Below are 16385 nucleotides of genomic sequence, written 5' to 3' on the forward strand. Positions count from 1 at the left end.
TGTCATTTCGGGACCCTTTGGGTCCAGAGACCCCCAAATTTTGACTGCAGCTAGGAGGCATCTAGGAACCCTTAACTACCAAGTTTGAAGTTCGGGGGACCTATGGCTGCAAATGGGCACAGTGAGGCATGCAAATGGGCACAGCGAGGCTGCAAATGGGCATTGTTGACCCTCTTTTCCACTTACAGTAGCTGCACATTTCTCACCATAGGCTTATACTTGAGTCAATAAGTTTTCCCAGTTTTTTGTGGTAAAATTGGGTGCCTCGGCTTATATTCGGGTCGGCTTATACTCGAGTATATAAGGTACGTAGGAGGATTAGCTTCATTTTTGTGTATCATCTGGGGCTGTTTACTTCATTGTGTATATGTAAGGGTTTACATCCACTTTAACATTGAGTGGCCGTATATATGCATCCATAGGGAACAGTTTACTGCAAGCTCCCAGCACATTGAGTAAAATGTTCTGGAAAGTTCCACGAAGCACTTTACCATCGGAAGGCCCGCTTCCACCTCAGTAGCATTTAGATTCTCTTAAAGAGCTAGGGGTGGCTACGGGAAGGGGTAAAAGTAGTGCAAGGTTAAGCTACAAATGTGAAAGGGGAGGAACCCATGGCAAGAATAAATTTGTTGAAGTCAGACAGGTGAACAGTGATTTTTTAATTGGCTACAATGTGCAAGTTTGTGGGTATAAAGATGAACATTGCAAGAAAAAAAAATACCTCCTTTGACTCCAGTGGAGATGAGGATAGGGGGAAGACCATCCTCTGGGATAAGGTTCATTGCACTGCCCACCTGTGTAATACTGCCACAGAATCCAGATATATTCTCAGCCTGCATGTAAACACAAAGATGAAATAAAGAATAATTTGTGATTTATCCAGAGACAGAAATACATTAACAATGTTGATAATTGTATTAATTTATCCCACATCCAATAAATGTTGTAAAAGTAAAATAAAAAAGAAATCAATGGCTTTATTCAATTGTGAAAGAAGTAATCATGAAAGGAAAGCAAACTTAAAATGTACGGTCATTTTTTTTAGTTTTGGAAAAAGTAGGGAATGGTTCAGACCCCAATGAGATCTCCCTTCACTGCCTGCTCCAAAGAAAAAGCAGGAAACAAGAGGAGATCACTTCAAAGCAAATATTTCTTCTTAGGGGTCAAAGATTTCCTCATTGCAAGATTTTTTCCCTCATTACTCGTTCTGGTGACAATTTAAAAATCTTGGATTTTCCAACATTTTCTGTACTGTACCAGGGCAAATGGTTAGGAGGAATCTGTCAAGCAGTAATACAGTTCTGACAAAACTTTTTAAAGGGAGTGGAATGAGTTAGCACCTCTGTCAAGATTTTACTGCTGTCTGGGTCCCCACTTCACTGTCATGGTGACCAGTGACAGGTTAAGAAAGTTAAGAAAGTGAGGAAAACGTCCCAATGTGGATGCAAACAATAAAAGCCTACAGAGGTTTTAATCCTTCTCTATTAGTGGCTGAGTCCCTGTTTGAGCCTCCCTTCATTTCCTGTTTCTGTGACTACTTCACCAAGTGCGAAGTTGGGGAAATCTTCCTCAAAGAAGACAATTCCGCATCATTCATACACAGAGCTCTGTGCTTGAATGACCTATAAGTCCAGACAACCTTTGTGGATGTTGGCTTGTAGTTCTCAATGAACTACCACAGCGCTGTGGTAGTTCATTGATTCTTCCTGTCAGTGTATCTGCTTGCCTGTATGGGATGTATGGGCACACAGATACACTGACAGGTCTGCAGGAGACCTGCATGGCACCAGCGATCTGCCATACCCCTCTAATGCAATGCTTTACAGGCTCCAAAAAAGAAATAAAAAAAATTTTACCTGCAAAAAAAAAAAAAAAAATGTGCATTTTTTTTCATTAAAAATAAACTTATCCTTTAATGTCACACTGGGATTTCCACTGACAATAGTCTCTGTACACTAAAAAAAAAATGCTTCCTTCGGGGATTAATGGTCATTCAAGCAGTCCTCTACATACAACTATCATTTCCAACTAACTGGACAACCCAATAACTAATTCTGGGAGGCATAGGAAGTGGAAACCCTATGTGCACACCCAAGTATGGCATAGTTTGTATTTTGAACATTCAACCCATCACTGGTATGTTAGCTGGACACACTACTCTTGCAGCTGCCACAAAACTTCAACCTGCCTCTGAAGTTGGGGAGTTGCTGGGGGTGGATTTGTTGGCATCATTTGCAACTGTCAAGTTTCCAGCAGGTGCTGCATTTGCTTTCCCTCCGTCTGCGGCCTCTCCATTAGGTAGGATACCATCAGCAAACCAGACTCGCCTTTGCTCTCTGGACTGTGACCCTACAAAGACAATATGACAATGTTTATTTTTTATCTTTTACTTGCAAGGATAAATTCCATTACACAGGGACCTCAATTCATGTTACAGCCGAAATCCAGGAATTCAACCACTTTGTAAAATATGCTAGCTTACTATGGGTTAGGTCCAGTAGTGTATTTAGGTTTTGTGCTGCCCTAGGCCTGACTAAACTCGTGTACCACCTAATTTAAATATGACCCACCCCTTCCTGTCAAGGCCACACCCCTTGCTGTTTAAGACCCGCCCTGAAATTTTCTAGTGGGGACACTAGTTCTGGGGGCTGGGGGGGGGGGGGGGGGGGGCAATGGATTCCCTTAATTTGCATAGATTTCCTCTCACTTCCTGTTTGGCTATGGGGCAGGAAGTCAAGGGAAATCTCTGCAATGGGACAGGGATGGTAAAAAAAAATAACTGACCGGGGTTATAACCCTCCCTTACTCTATCCAAAATGAAAAAAGAAAAAGTGTTCCCTATAGTTCTACTTTAAGCAAACATTTCTGATAATTTTATGGAGAGGACTAAGAAGATATAACCATGCCAATGGTGCAGCAAAAAACATATAGCACAGTGAGGAAGGTTTGTGGTCCAGAATGAGAGGACAGTCAAAATTAGAAGCGCCCCCCCCCCCACCACACACACAGTTGCGGAATGCCAGCCGTCCACATACCGGAAACAGTGAGGCTACTTTACGGAGACTAATTTGTCTCTCAGCCCACTCCACCTCATAAGACTGGTGCTAAACTAACAGTGTAGCGCAAGCCGGCGGGGACTCTTTCTGTGCTGCCCCCCTGCAAAGTGCTGCCCTAGGCCTGGGCCTTGTTGGCCTAGGCCAGGATACAGCGTTGGTTAGGTCTCTGTTATTTACAATTGACAGTTTTACCAAGCACCGGGAGTACAGCCATCATTATACTCCCGACAGGCTAACAGGAGGGATGCCGTCTTCTCATACACAGCATCTGCCCACCCCTCCCTCTGCTGTCCATTCACAGGAGCCCTTGTATCTTGTGAATTAGTTATACATAATACAAAGCGCTCTGTGATTGGGCAGGAGAGAAGGGGCAGGCATAGAGGCTGCATGCAACTCTGCAGCTGCTGAAGTGGAGACCAGAAGTTCCAGTAGTATAGTGATAGCTGTACTCCTGGCACTCAGTAAAAATGTAAACTGTAAAGTAAAATAAGTACACAAGGTAGCATGCACCTCGTTGGACTTACCTATAGTCATCCAGCAGGTTTTACAAAGAGGCTGCATCTATATAAAATAACATAAACCACTGCAGGTATATGTATATTAAAAATGTAACTATTGTTAAATGCATCTAGTGTCTTTTTGGATTGGTAACAGCTTCCTTTAATCCCTTTGTACATTAGAACTCTGACTGGATAAGAAAGTGGGCCAATTAGGTGTGCTACATTTACAATGGCTTATAAAGAACCTGCTGATAGGAGGAGACAACAGAGAGATGAGCTCATTGGTCTGTTGCTGCTCCTTTATTGTCCCATTACAGGCTGGGGACAGGGAGGTGACCTAGCTGTAACTGCAGCAGAGAAAAGTCAGGTCGTCAAGCTGGTTGTATTGTATGACAGAGCTGCACAAGTATCAGGACTGGATGGACAGAAATAACTTGTCATTAGTTGCACCCTTATAAAAGGTTTTAATGGCATCATACCAGCTTATCTCAATGACTGTGAAACAATCATCTAATGTTTATGGTTAGTAGATCTAGGAATGCTGATAGAAAAAAAATGTACTCCTGGGTAGAAATGCACTGCATGTAAAACCAGAAACAAACCATAAAATTCCTACAGAAAACAAAGCCTTAGGAGCTCATGTACCAATTTTGTCTGTGGGTTGCAGGTTCTCTAGCTGCCGCTCACAGACATCGGGTAATGTTTTGTCCCCAAGCCTCTTTTGGTTTTCATCTTCTGGGCGGAGGGAGACTTGGCTTAAGGCTCAGGGTTCCTACATATGCGGTACAAATACCTTCCAATTTTGTACTAAACATACCAAAGGAGACAAGATTATTGTAGCGTATGCAACTGGCAGAGAATTTACAATCCGCGTTTATATTAATTGCGGATCTACGAACGTAGTTTATGTGGTGGAGTGTATGTCATGCAAACTACAATACATGGGAAGCACCACATGGCCATTACGGGCCAGAATCAGCAAACATTATCATGGAGCTTCTTATACTAATGATAAAGGTCTATCAAATGTATCCAAGCATTTCAAAAACGTTCATGCCAGGTAATGTTGACCCTTTCAAATTTTGTGGTCTAAAAAAAAAAAAAAAAAAAAAAAAAAAAAAAGGGTCTCCTAGAAGGGGGTGACACCTACCGGAAACTCTTGGAAAGAGGTCTGGTGGATTTTCGACCTTCATAGCAGATTTCCTATGGGCTTGAACCACAAGCATGATGTGGACCTTTTCCTGAAGTGGTTTCTAGGCATAGTTGTTTTCCAAATTCTGGTTTATTGCAATCTTTTGCTTTTGTATATGCCGATTTTTATGCCAAACAAGTTAAATTTCAGCATATCATATTAAAAATATTTTGTTTTAATCATTTTTGATAGTTGATGTTATATATTTGTGTAATATGTGATATATAATGTGTTTATAATATTTTGCACTATAAATTTTAAATTTTTTGTTGCTGTTCTCCTGCAGACTATTAGCATGTATTTCTTTCTTTGCAGATCTCCTGCAGACTATTAGCATGAATTTCATTATTATTATTTTTTTCTTATTGATGTTCTGATTTGCGGTACATATCCCCCCCCCCCCCCACGGACTCTACAATTTAAATGGATTATTGCCCATCCGGTGGGTGGGGTTTCTTTACCTCCCCTTTTTGAACTCTATATATAGTATGCTTCTCATTTTATTTGTGTGCAGTGATCAAGGCGGTGTGCTGAAACGCGTCTGCTTTTGTACTTTAACATGTGGCAATAAAAGTATTTACATTTGATATGGACATGGAGTTGCCAGCCCTTCTCTCTTCTACTATTGCCTAAGCGTTGTTCAGACAACACAGCAGCCCAAGCACCCATCGACTTCACTTTACATCCAGGAGGCTTCCTTTCCTTGTCTACATTAGAGCTCATGTACACTACAACTTCTAAACTTGAATTTAGAAGCTTTTGGCGCGGTTTTAACCAAAGCTTGGAAGTGCAGTCGCAGTAGATCTGGGGGGAAGATCTGAAATGAGGGGACGCTCTGCTGATTTCTATCATCCAATCATGTGCAAGCAAAAATGCTGTTTTTTCCTTGCATGTCCCCCTCAGAGCTACAGCAACTGCACTTCCAAGTGCACTTGTAGTGCACAGTGGATTTGCCTTTAGTAAAATGTCAATGTACACATGGGCTTTTACAAGAGTTTAGAAGGTGCTGTGATTTTGCTGTGTTTTCCCATGGCCGACGGTCAACATAGTCTGTGTGTACATGAGCCCTTAGGCTTCATGTATACTGGCAGCTCCTAAACTTGAGTTTTGGAGCTTTTGGCCTTTTTCTTTGTAGATGTAGCCTTAAAGAGGATTTATGTTAAAATGGTTATTAAACCTTCTTTTCTTTTTATTAAAATACAAACATGTCATACTTCTCTGCTCTGTGCAATGGTTTTGCACAGAGCAGCCCTGAGACTCACTCTTCTTCTGGGGTCCCCTGCAGGCACTCCAGGCTCCTCCTCTTCTACTGGTGCCCCCAGGGAAAATTACTTTCCCTGGGGGCACCTGTGCAGGCTCACTCCCGAGTCCCACTGCCCCATCCATTGACACAGACAGCAGGACTCGGCCCCACCCCCGCCTCGCATGATTTGATTGACAGCAGCAGGAGCCAATGGCTTTTGCTGCTATCAATCTGTCCAATGAGGAGAGAGAGAGCGGCTGGAGCCGCTGCGCTCGTGCATATCGCTGGATCAGATCGGGCTTAGGTAAGAAAAAAAGAGGGGGCTGCAGCACAGGCGGTTTTCCACCTTAATGTATAGAATGCATGAAAGTAAAAAACTTTGAGGCTTTACAACCACTTAGTTAAAATCATATAATTCAACATTGTATTTTATTGATTACTAGCCTACTATTTTCTGAATGATCTTGAAGTCTCTTCTTTGAATTCTGTGGATTTGAACTGCTGTGTCACAGAATTCACAGAGCCCGCCTTCTATGCCTGCCACAGAGCCTGCGCTTCAGGAGGCGGAGTCAGTACAGCAATCGCTTTTTGCAGACAGCAAGGTATCATGGGATATGTAGTAGGAACAAATGAGAGGTAAATGACCGCACAATCCAAAAACATGTACAACTTTTATAGGTCTATATCAAAAATAAGAAAATGTAAAAACCTGACTGCACAAGGAGTTCTCCTTGTGCAGTCAGGTTTTTATATTTTCCTATTTGTGATATAGACCTATTAAAGTTCTACATCTTTTTTACCTCTCATTTGTTCCTGCTGATCTCGGAGGCGAGCTGGGCCAGCACCTCTGCTTTTGGATGTGAGAAAAGGCTGACCTATGCACATGCACCATGTTCACCCTCTGTTGGACTATGGGATATGTAGTCTTTAGAAATCAAAGAAAAGCAGCAGAGGGGCAAAGCATGCAAGGAGTCCAGGAAGTTGTGGAAAGAGATGGCTAGCAAACAGGCAGCACTCAAAACATGAAAGAAGAATTTCAAGAAAGCTTATATTGGATGCTGATGTTGTAAAACCAACATGTATGCTGTGACCATAGAACAATTTTATTTTCTTCTAGAATCCCAAACATAGAACGATTAATGCCTGGTACACACAATGAGATTATTTATTATTATTATTATTTTTTTGCATTGTAGTCTCATATCGAAAATGAAGAGTTTACGAACATTCTCAAAAATGAAGAGTGATAAAAATTCGGAAGTGATGCAATGTGTTATATTGTATTTGTATTGTATTTTCGAACGGCAACTGTACTGATTAAATGGAAATCGTACGATCATTTTCGTGCTGGTCTCATCAGATAATAATCGGATAAACTGTCGTGATCTGGAAAGCTGGGTACCAACGATCAGATTATCGTACGATCACTTTGAAAGCAGTATTATTTGTACAATTTTCTGACTGTGTATACGGGCAATTCGTCTTTGAATCTCGCAACCAAAATAAATAAATACACAGGTTTGCAGCTTTTGCACTCTGTATCCTGATGAATTAATTGTGTATTTTTATTTTGCCTGGAGTTCTCCTTTTAAGGCTAAGATTTTTACTTAACCACTTCCCGCCCAACGGCGACATATGACGTCGTCAACTTTCAGTGGGGATATCTGAATGATGTCTGCGATTCCTTGCACTGCAAGAACAATCAAAGCAGCTGTTCAGCCACTTGATCGTTCTTACCGGCAGCAGGAAGGTACATCCCCCCCTCCCCCATCCTCCGGTGCTTCTCCCGGCTCGCCCGTACGATCAGCGAAATGGAGAATAAATCGGTCCATGCCGGACGTTTACCATAGAAAATCCTGCGGGCTTGATGGCCCCCCGGACGTTGATGTTATGACGTTACACCCGGCCTCTGCATTTGACGTCAAGCCTCGGCTGGGGAGCCAGGATCGTTTTTTTTCTTTTATCCAGGCTTCCCAGCCTAGAGGCGAGATGCGAGGACTTATTGACCCCAGATCTCGCTGTAAAGAGGACCTGTCACGCACTATTCCTATTAAAATAGGAATAAAAGTGATTAAAAAAAAAATAAAAGTAAAAAGAAAGTGTCAAAATAGAAAAATAAAAGTAAAATAAACAAAAAATTTTAAAAGCGCCCCCGTCCCCGCGCTCAGAAGCGAACATATACGCATATGTAAACGACGGTCAAACCACACGTGAGGTATCGCCGCGAGCATTAGAGCGAGAGCAATAATTCTAGTGCTAGACCTCCTCTAACTCTAAACAGGTAACCTGTAAAAAAAATTAAAGCGTCGCCTATGGGGATTTTTAAGTACCAAAGTTTGGTGCCATTCCACGAGTGTGCGCAATTTCAAAGCGTGACGTTAGGTATCTATTTGGCGTAACATCATCTTTCACATTATGAAAACAAATTGGGCTAACTTTACCGTTTTTTTTTTTTTGTAACACTTTTATTTTTCCAAAAAAAGCGTTTGAAAAATTACTACGCAAATACCATGCAAGATAAAAAGTTGCAACGACCACCATTTTATTCCCTAAAACAACATATATGATGTTTCGGGGGTTCTAAATAATTTTCTAGCAAAAAAAAAAAAATTATGATTTTTACATGTAGGACGAAGTGTCAGAATTGGCTAAGCACCTATGCTGGAGAGGGTATACAGGCTGGCTGTACAGAAAGAAGTTCCAGACAGTGGAATACAAACAATGATATGAATTAGTGAAAAGCCTCTGGGGAAGGAATGGAATCTGAGGAAATGACACACCTTACATGGAGGCTAGAATCACAAGAGCTGCGGGAATGTACTCCCCTCTCAACAAGAAGCAACAAAAACATAATCATCATGAACTTTGCTTAAAGTTTTTGTTACCGCTTGTTAGAAAATAATGTGAAACCATGCTAAGATTACTAGTTACAAGTAAAGTGTATTTTTACAAATGTTCTAAAATGTATTACTTTTGTAGAAGTGGGATCCTCACCTTCAGTTCCCGGATGCTTCAGAACACCCACAGGAACCATAACAGTTGGAGGCGGGGAGCTGAGAGCACCTGATGCCTGGGCCTGCTGCATAGGGGGGATGGTGGAGCAGTACTCCGCAGGGTTGTTTGGGTTTGGGCTCTGCACTGATGCACTGAGCATGTTTTCCCACGCTTGAGCTGAAATACACAGTGAAAGCAATCAGGAATAAAAAACAAAATGAGTGTGTAGCACAGGAAAGTCAGATATCCCAAAAGTAAGAGGGTTATTTCTCATTTTAGCCCTCCAGCCAGATGGACATACAGAGTACCTGTTGTAGAGAGCAAATATATAGCCTATTATAAAACAATTTGCTCCAAACTGCATACAGCTGTTTCAGGCTATTTGGCCATCATCATTGTATTGTATGGAAATCGTGACTCTATGGTGTATAACCATACAGGATATGAGTAAGGGCTACTAAAGGGATATATATATATATATATATCTATATATATATATATAGATATATATATATATATATAGATATATATATATATAGGCAGTCCCCGAGTTACGAACACAATAAGGACTGTAGGTTTGTTCGTAAGTCGAAGTTGTTCATAAGTCGCAACACTGCATTTGTAAGTGTAACTTCCAGTTGGAACACGGCATTCGTAAGTGATCGTAAGTGTAATCGCCGCTTGTGCATGAATGTGGGATGTTCCGGGCGCTTGTTATATTATCTGGGGCATAGTACGGCAGTGTGGGATGCGTCCAGAGGTGCTCGAAAGGTATCTAGGACCAACGTGGAGCACAAGTGGCCGGCATTTGAGACCGTTCATAAGTAGGAGTCGTTTGTTCATTACTCGGGGACTTCCTGTATGTATGTATGTATATATATATATATATATATATTTTTTTTTTTTTCATAAAAATATATATTTTCCCTATGAGCGAATGAACAGTATGGAGGGGCTGAAACAGTTACGCTGAGCTATCATGAACACACAGCCGCTATCTCACATCAATCATCAGGAGGAGAGTTAAAGCAATTATAAAGTCATATATATATATATATTTTTTTTTTTTTACCTTAAAGTGTTTGTAAAAAGGCAGAAGGTTTTTATCCTAATGTATTCTATGTATTAAGATAAAAAAAAAACCTTCTGTGTGCAGCAGCCCCCCACCTAATACTTACCTGAACCCCATCTCTATCCAGCGATGTGCACGAATGCCTCGGCTGTCCGGCCATTGGCTCCCGCTGCTGTCAATCAAAGTCAGTTAGACAGTCAGGAGAGATGGGGGGCAGGGCCAAACCGCGGTTCCGTGTCTGAATGCGGCTTGGCTTGGGTGCCCCCCATAGCAATCTGCTTGGTCTGATGGCACTCAACAGGAGGGAGGGGCCAGGAGAACCGAAGAGGGACCCGAGAAGAGGAAGATCCAGGATGCTCTGTGCAAAACCACTGCACAGAGGAGGTAGAGTATAACATGTTTGTTATTAAAAAAAAAAACAAAAAAAAAATTAAAAAAACAAGACTTTAGTATCATTTTAATACATAGAATGCATTAAGACATATAAAGAGTAAAGCTCTTTTATATTACATTTGGCCCGTGTGTACTGGAGTCGGTTTGGCCGGCTTCTGTCAAAGGGGAATGACCAAAAAAAGGTCTGCCGATCGGCTCCCGATCAGAGATCTCAGCCAATGGCAAGGGGGGCATCCCCCTGTCAGAACACAGCAGGGGAGATCGCTGTGATCACGAACGTTGAATTGTTAGTACAGTGGCTCCAACCTGAGCTGTCAGGTTTTTTTTCATTCAACCCGCTGAGTTGAACGAAAATAGACTAGTATTGTGTACAAGGCTTAAGGCTCAGCAAGCATCACTTTCTAATTGTACAATCTCCTTTAGATCTACCAAAAACTATGCAATGAAGTGGATGCAAAGTGAATGGATAGTTTAGGGGGGGCGGGTTTCTCATATTACACAGCTTTGGTAAATCTAAAGTAGATCGTACAAAGATTTCTAGTCAGATGTGTAATGTTAAAAAAAAAAAAAAAAAAAAGAGAGAGATTGCAGACAGTGTTCTACACAGTAGGATGAGCTGTGTGTCCCTGTATGGCAGAGGCTGTACTCACCATTGATGAGCACCGCATGGCAGATAACACACACTCTGGCCTCCTTCTTATCCATGTATAGTAGCTTGCACTTGAGACTGCAGCAGGCAGCACAGAAAACCTTCAGAAGAGAGAAAGTGTTAACCAAAAAAAAAAAAAAAAACTTGGAACTAAAAAGGCAACATTTTTTTTCCATTTTGCATAAAATAAAGGCAACAGTATAACCCCTGACAGTTTTTGTTTATTTTTTATTTTTTTTTTATTATCTGTGTCCCACTGGGGAGATTTCTCTTCCCTTCCTACCCCACAACCAAAACAAAGAGGAAATCTCCCTGCCGGGAGAACACAATGATTATTGCCAGCGGCCATAGCCGCTGGCAATAATCGCATGCTAGAAATCCAACATGCTCATGGTTGTACTCACATCGATCGATAGATCGACTTGGGTACAATCAGTCTGCCCATAGATGGATCGAATATTGTCAGGTCTCTGCTGAAATGGCCAGGAATTCACACTTGTGCATTGCAGACACCACATGCAATCGCACTGCGTTTTGCGAGCCACTTCGGGGTGTTAATCTAACATTGACACCCGCAGCAGATCACATGGATGGCGTGCGATTGCAATGCTGTGCGGGAAACGCACAGAAATCGCTGCTTTTTCCTGCATTGCATCAGTGTGAACTAGGGCTTAAAAATATGTCTGAAACAAATTGGTAGTTATTTACCCTTAGGCTGCTTTTTTTTTTTTTTTTTAACACATCAGAGAGGCAGAAATAGAAGCATGTCCAGCAGCACCAGCAGATGTGTTCCAGGACCAATAAATATACAAGAGGGAGCTGGATAAAGTGGTGCAGCACAATGTCAAAATTACTCTGCCGACAAATTCAAATGCAAGTTTTAATCTCCAGCAGACCTGCAGGTGATAGGCAAGATCAAGACTAAAAACTTCAGCTGGCTCCTAAATTATTTGCTTTTTTGTTTTTGCTGCTATTAATGAAAGCATGCGTTTGCCTTGCTCCATAAAAAATATGTCTGCTGGCTCCTAGATTGGCCACTGAATTTCAAATACATCTGTTCATCCCTACCCCTATTACAGATGTAAAAAAATTATATTGGTGGGGAAAACAGTCAGTTCTAGATCGAATTACATGAAGTTTCTGGAGTCTTCACCCTTCATCCTATAGGGTCATATTCCCAAATCTAAAGATAGCCCTATACAAGTGTATGAGAGCTCATTGCGCAGGTGCAGCAAGCATTGAAGTAAATTGTGGCCTGGAGGTGGCTTTATACTGAGATAAGTAAGCATCTGGATGTGGAATTTCAAGGTTAGTTTAGGATAGGGGTCTAGGAATGGTCCAAAGCAGTTGTTTGTATAAGTGAACTTGTCTGTAAACTAAAAATGCATGGCCTATTTTATACGAAGTCTGGGGCAAGTTAAAGTTGAGCGGAATTTTGCTACCGGAGTAACAAGACTACACACAATAGAAGATATTTGTTTTCCAGCAGTTACTATCTGGGTAACGTATATCAGTCTTCTTGCTTCCCTCAAACACTATTGGAAGCAGAAAAATGTATCCTATATGACTAAAGGGATGAAAAGTCAAGGAGAGATACAAAGCTCATCGTGAATTTGTCAGACCTGTTAAATTCAGGTAAATGTTGGAATTTATGAGACCCTGAACACATATAAAACAACAATTTTAGTTCCACTTACCTTGCCACATGCTCTGCAGTGATGCCTCCTTTTGGTAAAGGTAAACCTGGCCTCGCACTTCATGCAGTTTGGTGCTTGAGAGTCAGGGACCCAGACTGGAGCCACCTCCCCTAGTGTTGTGAATGGCTTGGAGGTAGGAACTCTATACTGCCTAGCTAGGAGGTCATTATCAGGGCTATCTGGGGACACTGCAAGGCACGGGCTGTGGGGGCCCCTATAATCTCCTAGGAGGTCACCATTTGCATCAGTAACTGGGCTGCGTAGACCAGCTTCTTCATGAAGTGTTTCTGAGACCATGTTATCGCTCTGATTTGACTTGTTTAACAGGTCATTTTTGTTTTTGGAGCCACAGCCAGCATTGGGGGGAACCAAGTCAATATTTAATATATCAGATAATGGCTTTGGAATCTGCAGCTTCAAATGAGTTGGCTGCTTTGGACGCGCTCCACCATAGGGGACGCTTAGGGGTTGCATACTGCCAGCCGGTTTTGATGAGGTCTGCCCATGCCCTGGTGCCACCTGGCCACAGAGGCCATGCAGGTGGTTCTTCATTTGGTCTCCACTGATGTTCAGCACAAGTCCACTTGCTTCAACAGCATCGTCCTCCCTCTGCTGATCGTAAACACTGGTGTAATATTCAGACTTGCACTCTTCAATTTCTTTCTCCTCTGTCACAGAATCTTCTTTTGACGGCAAACTCTTTGGGTTATGAGCTACATTTGGGTTCTGCATTCCATAGGAATCACACCCATTGTACAATGACATGTCTGCAACTGCATCAACATTAGCCAGGCTCCTGTCCTCAGCGCCAACACTAACAGAGCTGTCCAAGAAGACATCATTACTCAATTCTTTGTTTTGATTGCTTCCAAGACAAAGTTCGTCCTTTTCTCGATTCTCTTTAACTTTTATCACATTCAAGTCCCCATTGGTTACCAAAGACTCTGAAAAATGCTCCACCACGACTTTGGGAGACCTATCCTTTTGGACATCATTTAGGACAAGATGATCAACGACTGCTGGACTGACTTCATAAGCAAACTCATTAGCAAGCTGGTTTTCTAGAGACAAAAATAAGGAGGTTTGCTGCTGCTTTTCATTGCAAATGGTATTTTCTGTTGCAGTACTAAAGAGATCTAGACCATCTGGTTGAGGGAGATCTTTATTTTCAGTCTGTAAGTTGGGGACAGCAAGTATACTAGGAGAAAGCTGGAGACCATCAGACTCTGGAGAAAACTCAATGGATGGACTTTTATGGTCTTCAACACCATCATCCATGAACGCACCAACATTTATAGTGTTCTGTCCCTTCATGGTAGCACAAACACTAATTTCATTATCAACAGAGGCATTAGGCACTGTTTTACAGTCAGCACTGTTTTGTGGTTGCTGCTTTGAGTCTAAACCATGAATCTGGCTTTGTGTGCTTTTAGAGTTATCAAAAGACATACTTGTAGGGCTATTGCAAGGGGATGAGCACATGCTCATATTAGAACCTTCAGTACAGCTGCTAGTATTAAGGGTAACATCTGCTAAAGTGGACTCCTCTCCGCAGTGCACAGTGGTGGTACTGCAAACATTTTCTGGCTGGTCTTTGCGGTCAGCCAGCTGGTCTTCGGCCATGTTGGTACCTTCCGTCACCATGACGGAAAGCTCTGAGGTTAGAGGTTTGATCTCTCCATTGGAACAGGGTGTTTTAGGTGTCAGGCGGGGTGATCGGTCTTTGAGGTGAGCCTCAATATCAATGATCGTCTTGGTGACATTGTCTAATGTCGAGTTATCAGTCAGACGGTGGGAAGGTGGATTGAGGATCTGATTCCACTTAGCATCCAGAAGCCTTGGTGAAACAGTCTCATCTGAAAAGGAAGGAACCAAATGATAAACTGAAATTAAAATATAGTACTTAAAGGCATAGTCCACCCTTAAGAACATGTTTTACATTACACCGATATTTAGGGTTTACCATGAAACATGGTCGCATTTCCAAAACTTCCACATACCTGAATCGTGCTATGCATTTCCTGGAAATTTACAGAGACATCCCACACAGTCACATCCTCTATTAAAGTGATTGTAAAGGCTCGCTTTTAATTTTTTGTGTCCAATCACAGCTGATCACATGTAAACAAACTTGCCAGATATCGGCATTCCTTTTCCTCATGCTGTGACAGCATGAGGAAAGGAGAGTCGGTAACCAGCAATTCTGACAGGGGACATTTACACTGATAATCAGGTCACTGATCATCAGTGCCTCCTCAACAGCATCGCCTATCAATGCAGCCTCATCAGGGCACACATCAGTGAAGGAGAAAATTTTATAATAGAAACTAAGAAAAACTTACATTTTTTTTTTTTTTTTTTATAATTTTCAGTCTTTTTTCATTTGTTTCACAAAAAACAAAAAACACAATGGTAAATACCACCGAAGAAAAGCTCTATTTGACTCAAAAAAACTATAAAAATTTCATTTGGGTACAGTGTTGCATGACCGTGCAATTGTCATTCAAAGTGTGACAGCACTGAAAGCTGAAAATTGGCCTGGGCAGGAAGGGGTGGAAAATGTCCAGTATTGAGGGGGTTAAATGCAATTTTTTTTTTACTTTAATAATGTGGAATGATTTATTCAATTTTTGACCATGCCATTAATACTTTTCAAAGAATAAGAAATAATGACCATTACACAAATGTCTCCATATCCAATTACCAGATACAGTAAAACCTTGAATTGCAAACATAATGATAATTTGTTCCAGAAACGTGCTTGTAATCCAAAGCACTCTTATATCAAAGTGAAACTCCCCATAAGAAATAATGGAAACTCAGATGATTCATTCCACAACAATTTGTAAGCATAGTTACATAGTAGGTGAGGTTGAAAAAAGACACAAGTCTATCTTATGTGTGTGATTATATGCAAAAAAAAAAACAGGTTATTGGCGCACTCCAGCTGGGGTTGTTTCTGTTGAACAGTCCTAATCAGGTGACATAAAGAACAAAAAAAGCAGCGCCATCTAAGTGTACTGTAGTATGATCACAGTTTTAATGTTAAAAAAAAAAAAAAAAAAAAGTGGAATCGCACTCACAATGTTAAAAATATCCAGCGCTAAAGGAGTCTGGTGCTCATCCGCGTAAAGCCACTGGTGTATACGTGACCAGAGGTCTGGGGGCACTGGTGGCTCCCAGAGCTTCCTGGAGAACTCGGAGACACTGGGGAACTGTTGACGCCACTTCCGGGTGTTCCGAACACATGCTACGCCTTCCCAACCCGGCTGGGAGTGTCTCAGAGTGTCTCCGAGTTCTCCAGGAAGCGCTGGGAGCCACCTTGACGCTGGCTATTGTTTTTAACATTGTGAGTATCATTTCACTTTTTTTATATTAAAACTCTGATCATACTACACTTAGATGACGCTACTCTAATTGCAAGACCTCGCTCATAGATCAAGTAAAACATTTTTTAAACATTTTGCTTGTCTTGCAAAACACTCGCAGACCAAGTTTCTCGCAGTCTAAGGTTTTACCGTATCTGAAACTCCTTGAATTGCAAACAAATAAGCATACTCCATGTTCAATAAAGTACATATAAACCCCA

The 16385-nt window shown here is 41.6% G+C and overlaps 1 protein-coding gene across 2 annotated transcripts in view; it reads right to left on the reverse strand.

The window, feature by feature from the left end:
* The window catches only part of ZFYVE9 (zinc finger FYVE-type containing 9), a 164576-nt gene that overhangs the window by 55306 nt on the left and 92885 nt on the right, over window positions 1-16385 (reverse strand). For both annotated transcript variants that reach the window (XM_073593534.1, XM_073593535.1), the window contains 5 exons: window positions 12797-14652; window positions 11101-11200; window positions 8986-9162; window positions 2189-2349; window positions 722-833 (listed from right to left, as the gene is read on the reverse strand). In XM_073593534.1, the coding sequence (XP_073449635.1) occupies window positions 722-833; window positions 2189-2349; window positions 8986-9162; window positions 11101-11200; window positions 12797-14652 (2406 nt within the window). The remainder of the gene's footprint in view (window positions 1-721; window positions 834-2188; window positions 2350-8985; window positions 9163-11100; window positions 11201-12796; window positions 14653-16385) is intronic.

This window comes from Aquarana catesbeiana, linkage group LG07, assembly GCF_042186555.1.
Source record: "Aquarana catesbeiana isolate 2022-GZ linkage group LG07, ASM4218655v1, whole genome shotgun sequence".
Lineage (NCBI taxonomy): Eukaryota > Metazoa > Chordata > Amphibia > Anura > Ranidae > Aquarana > Aquarana catesbeiana.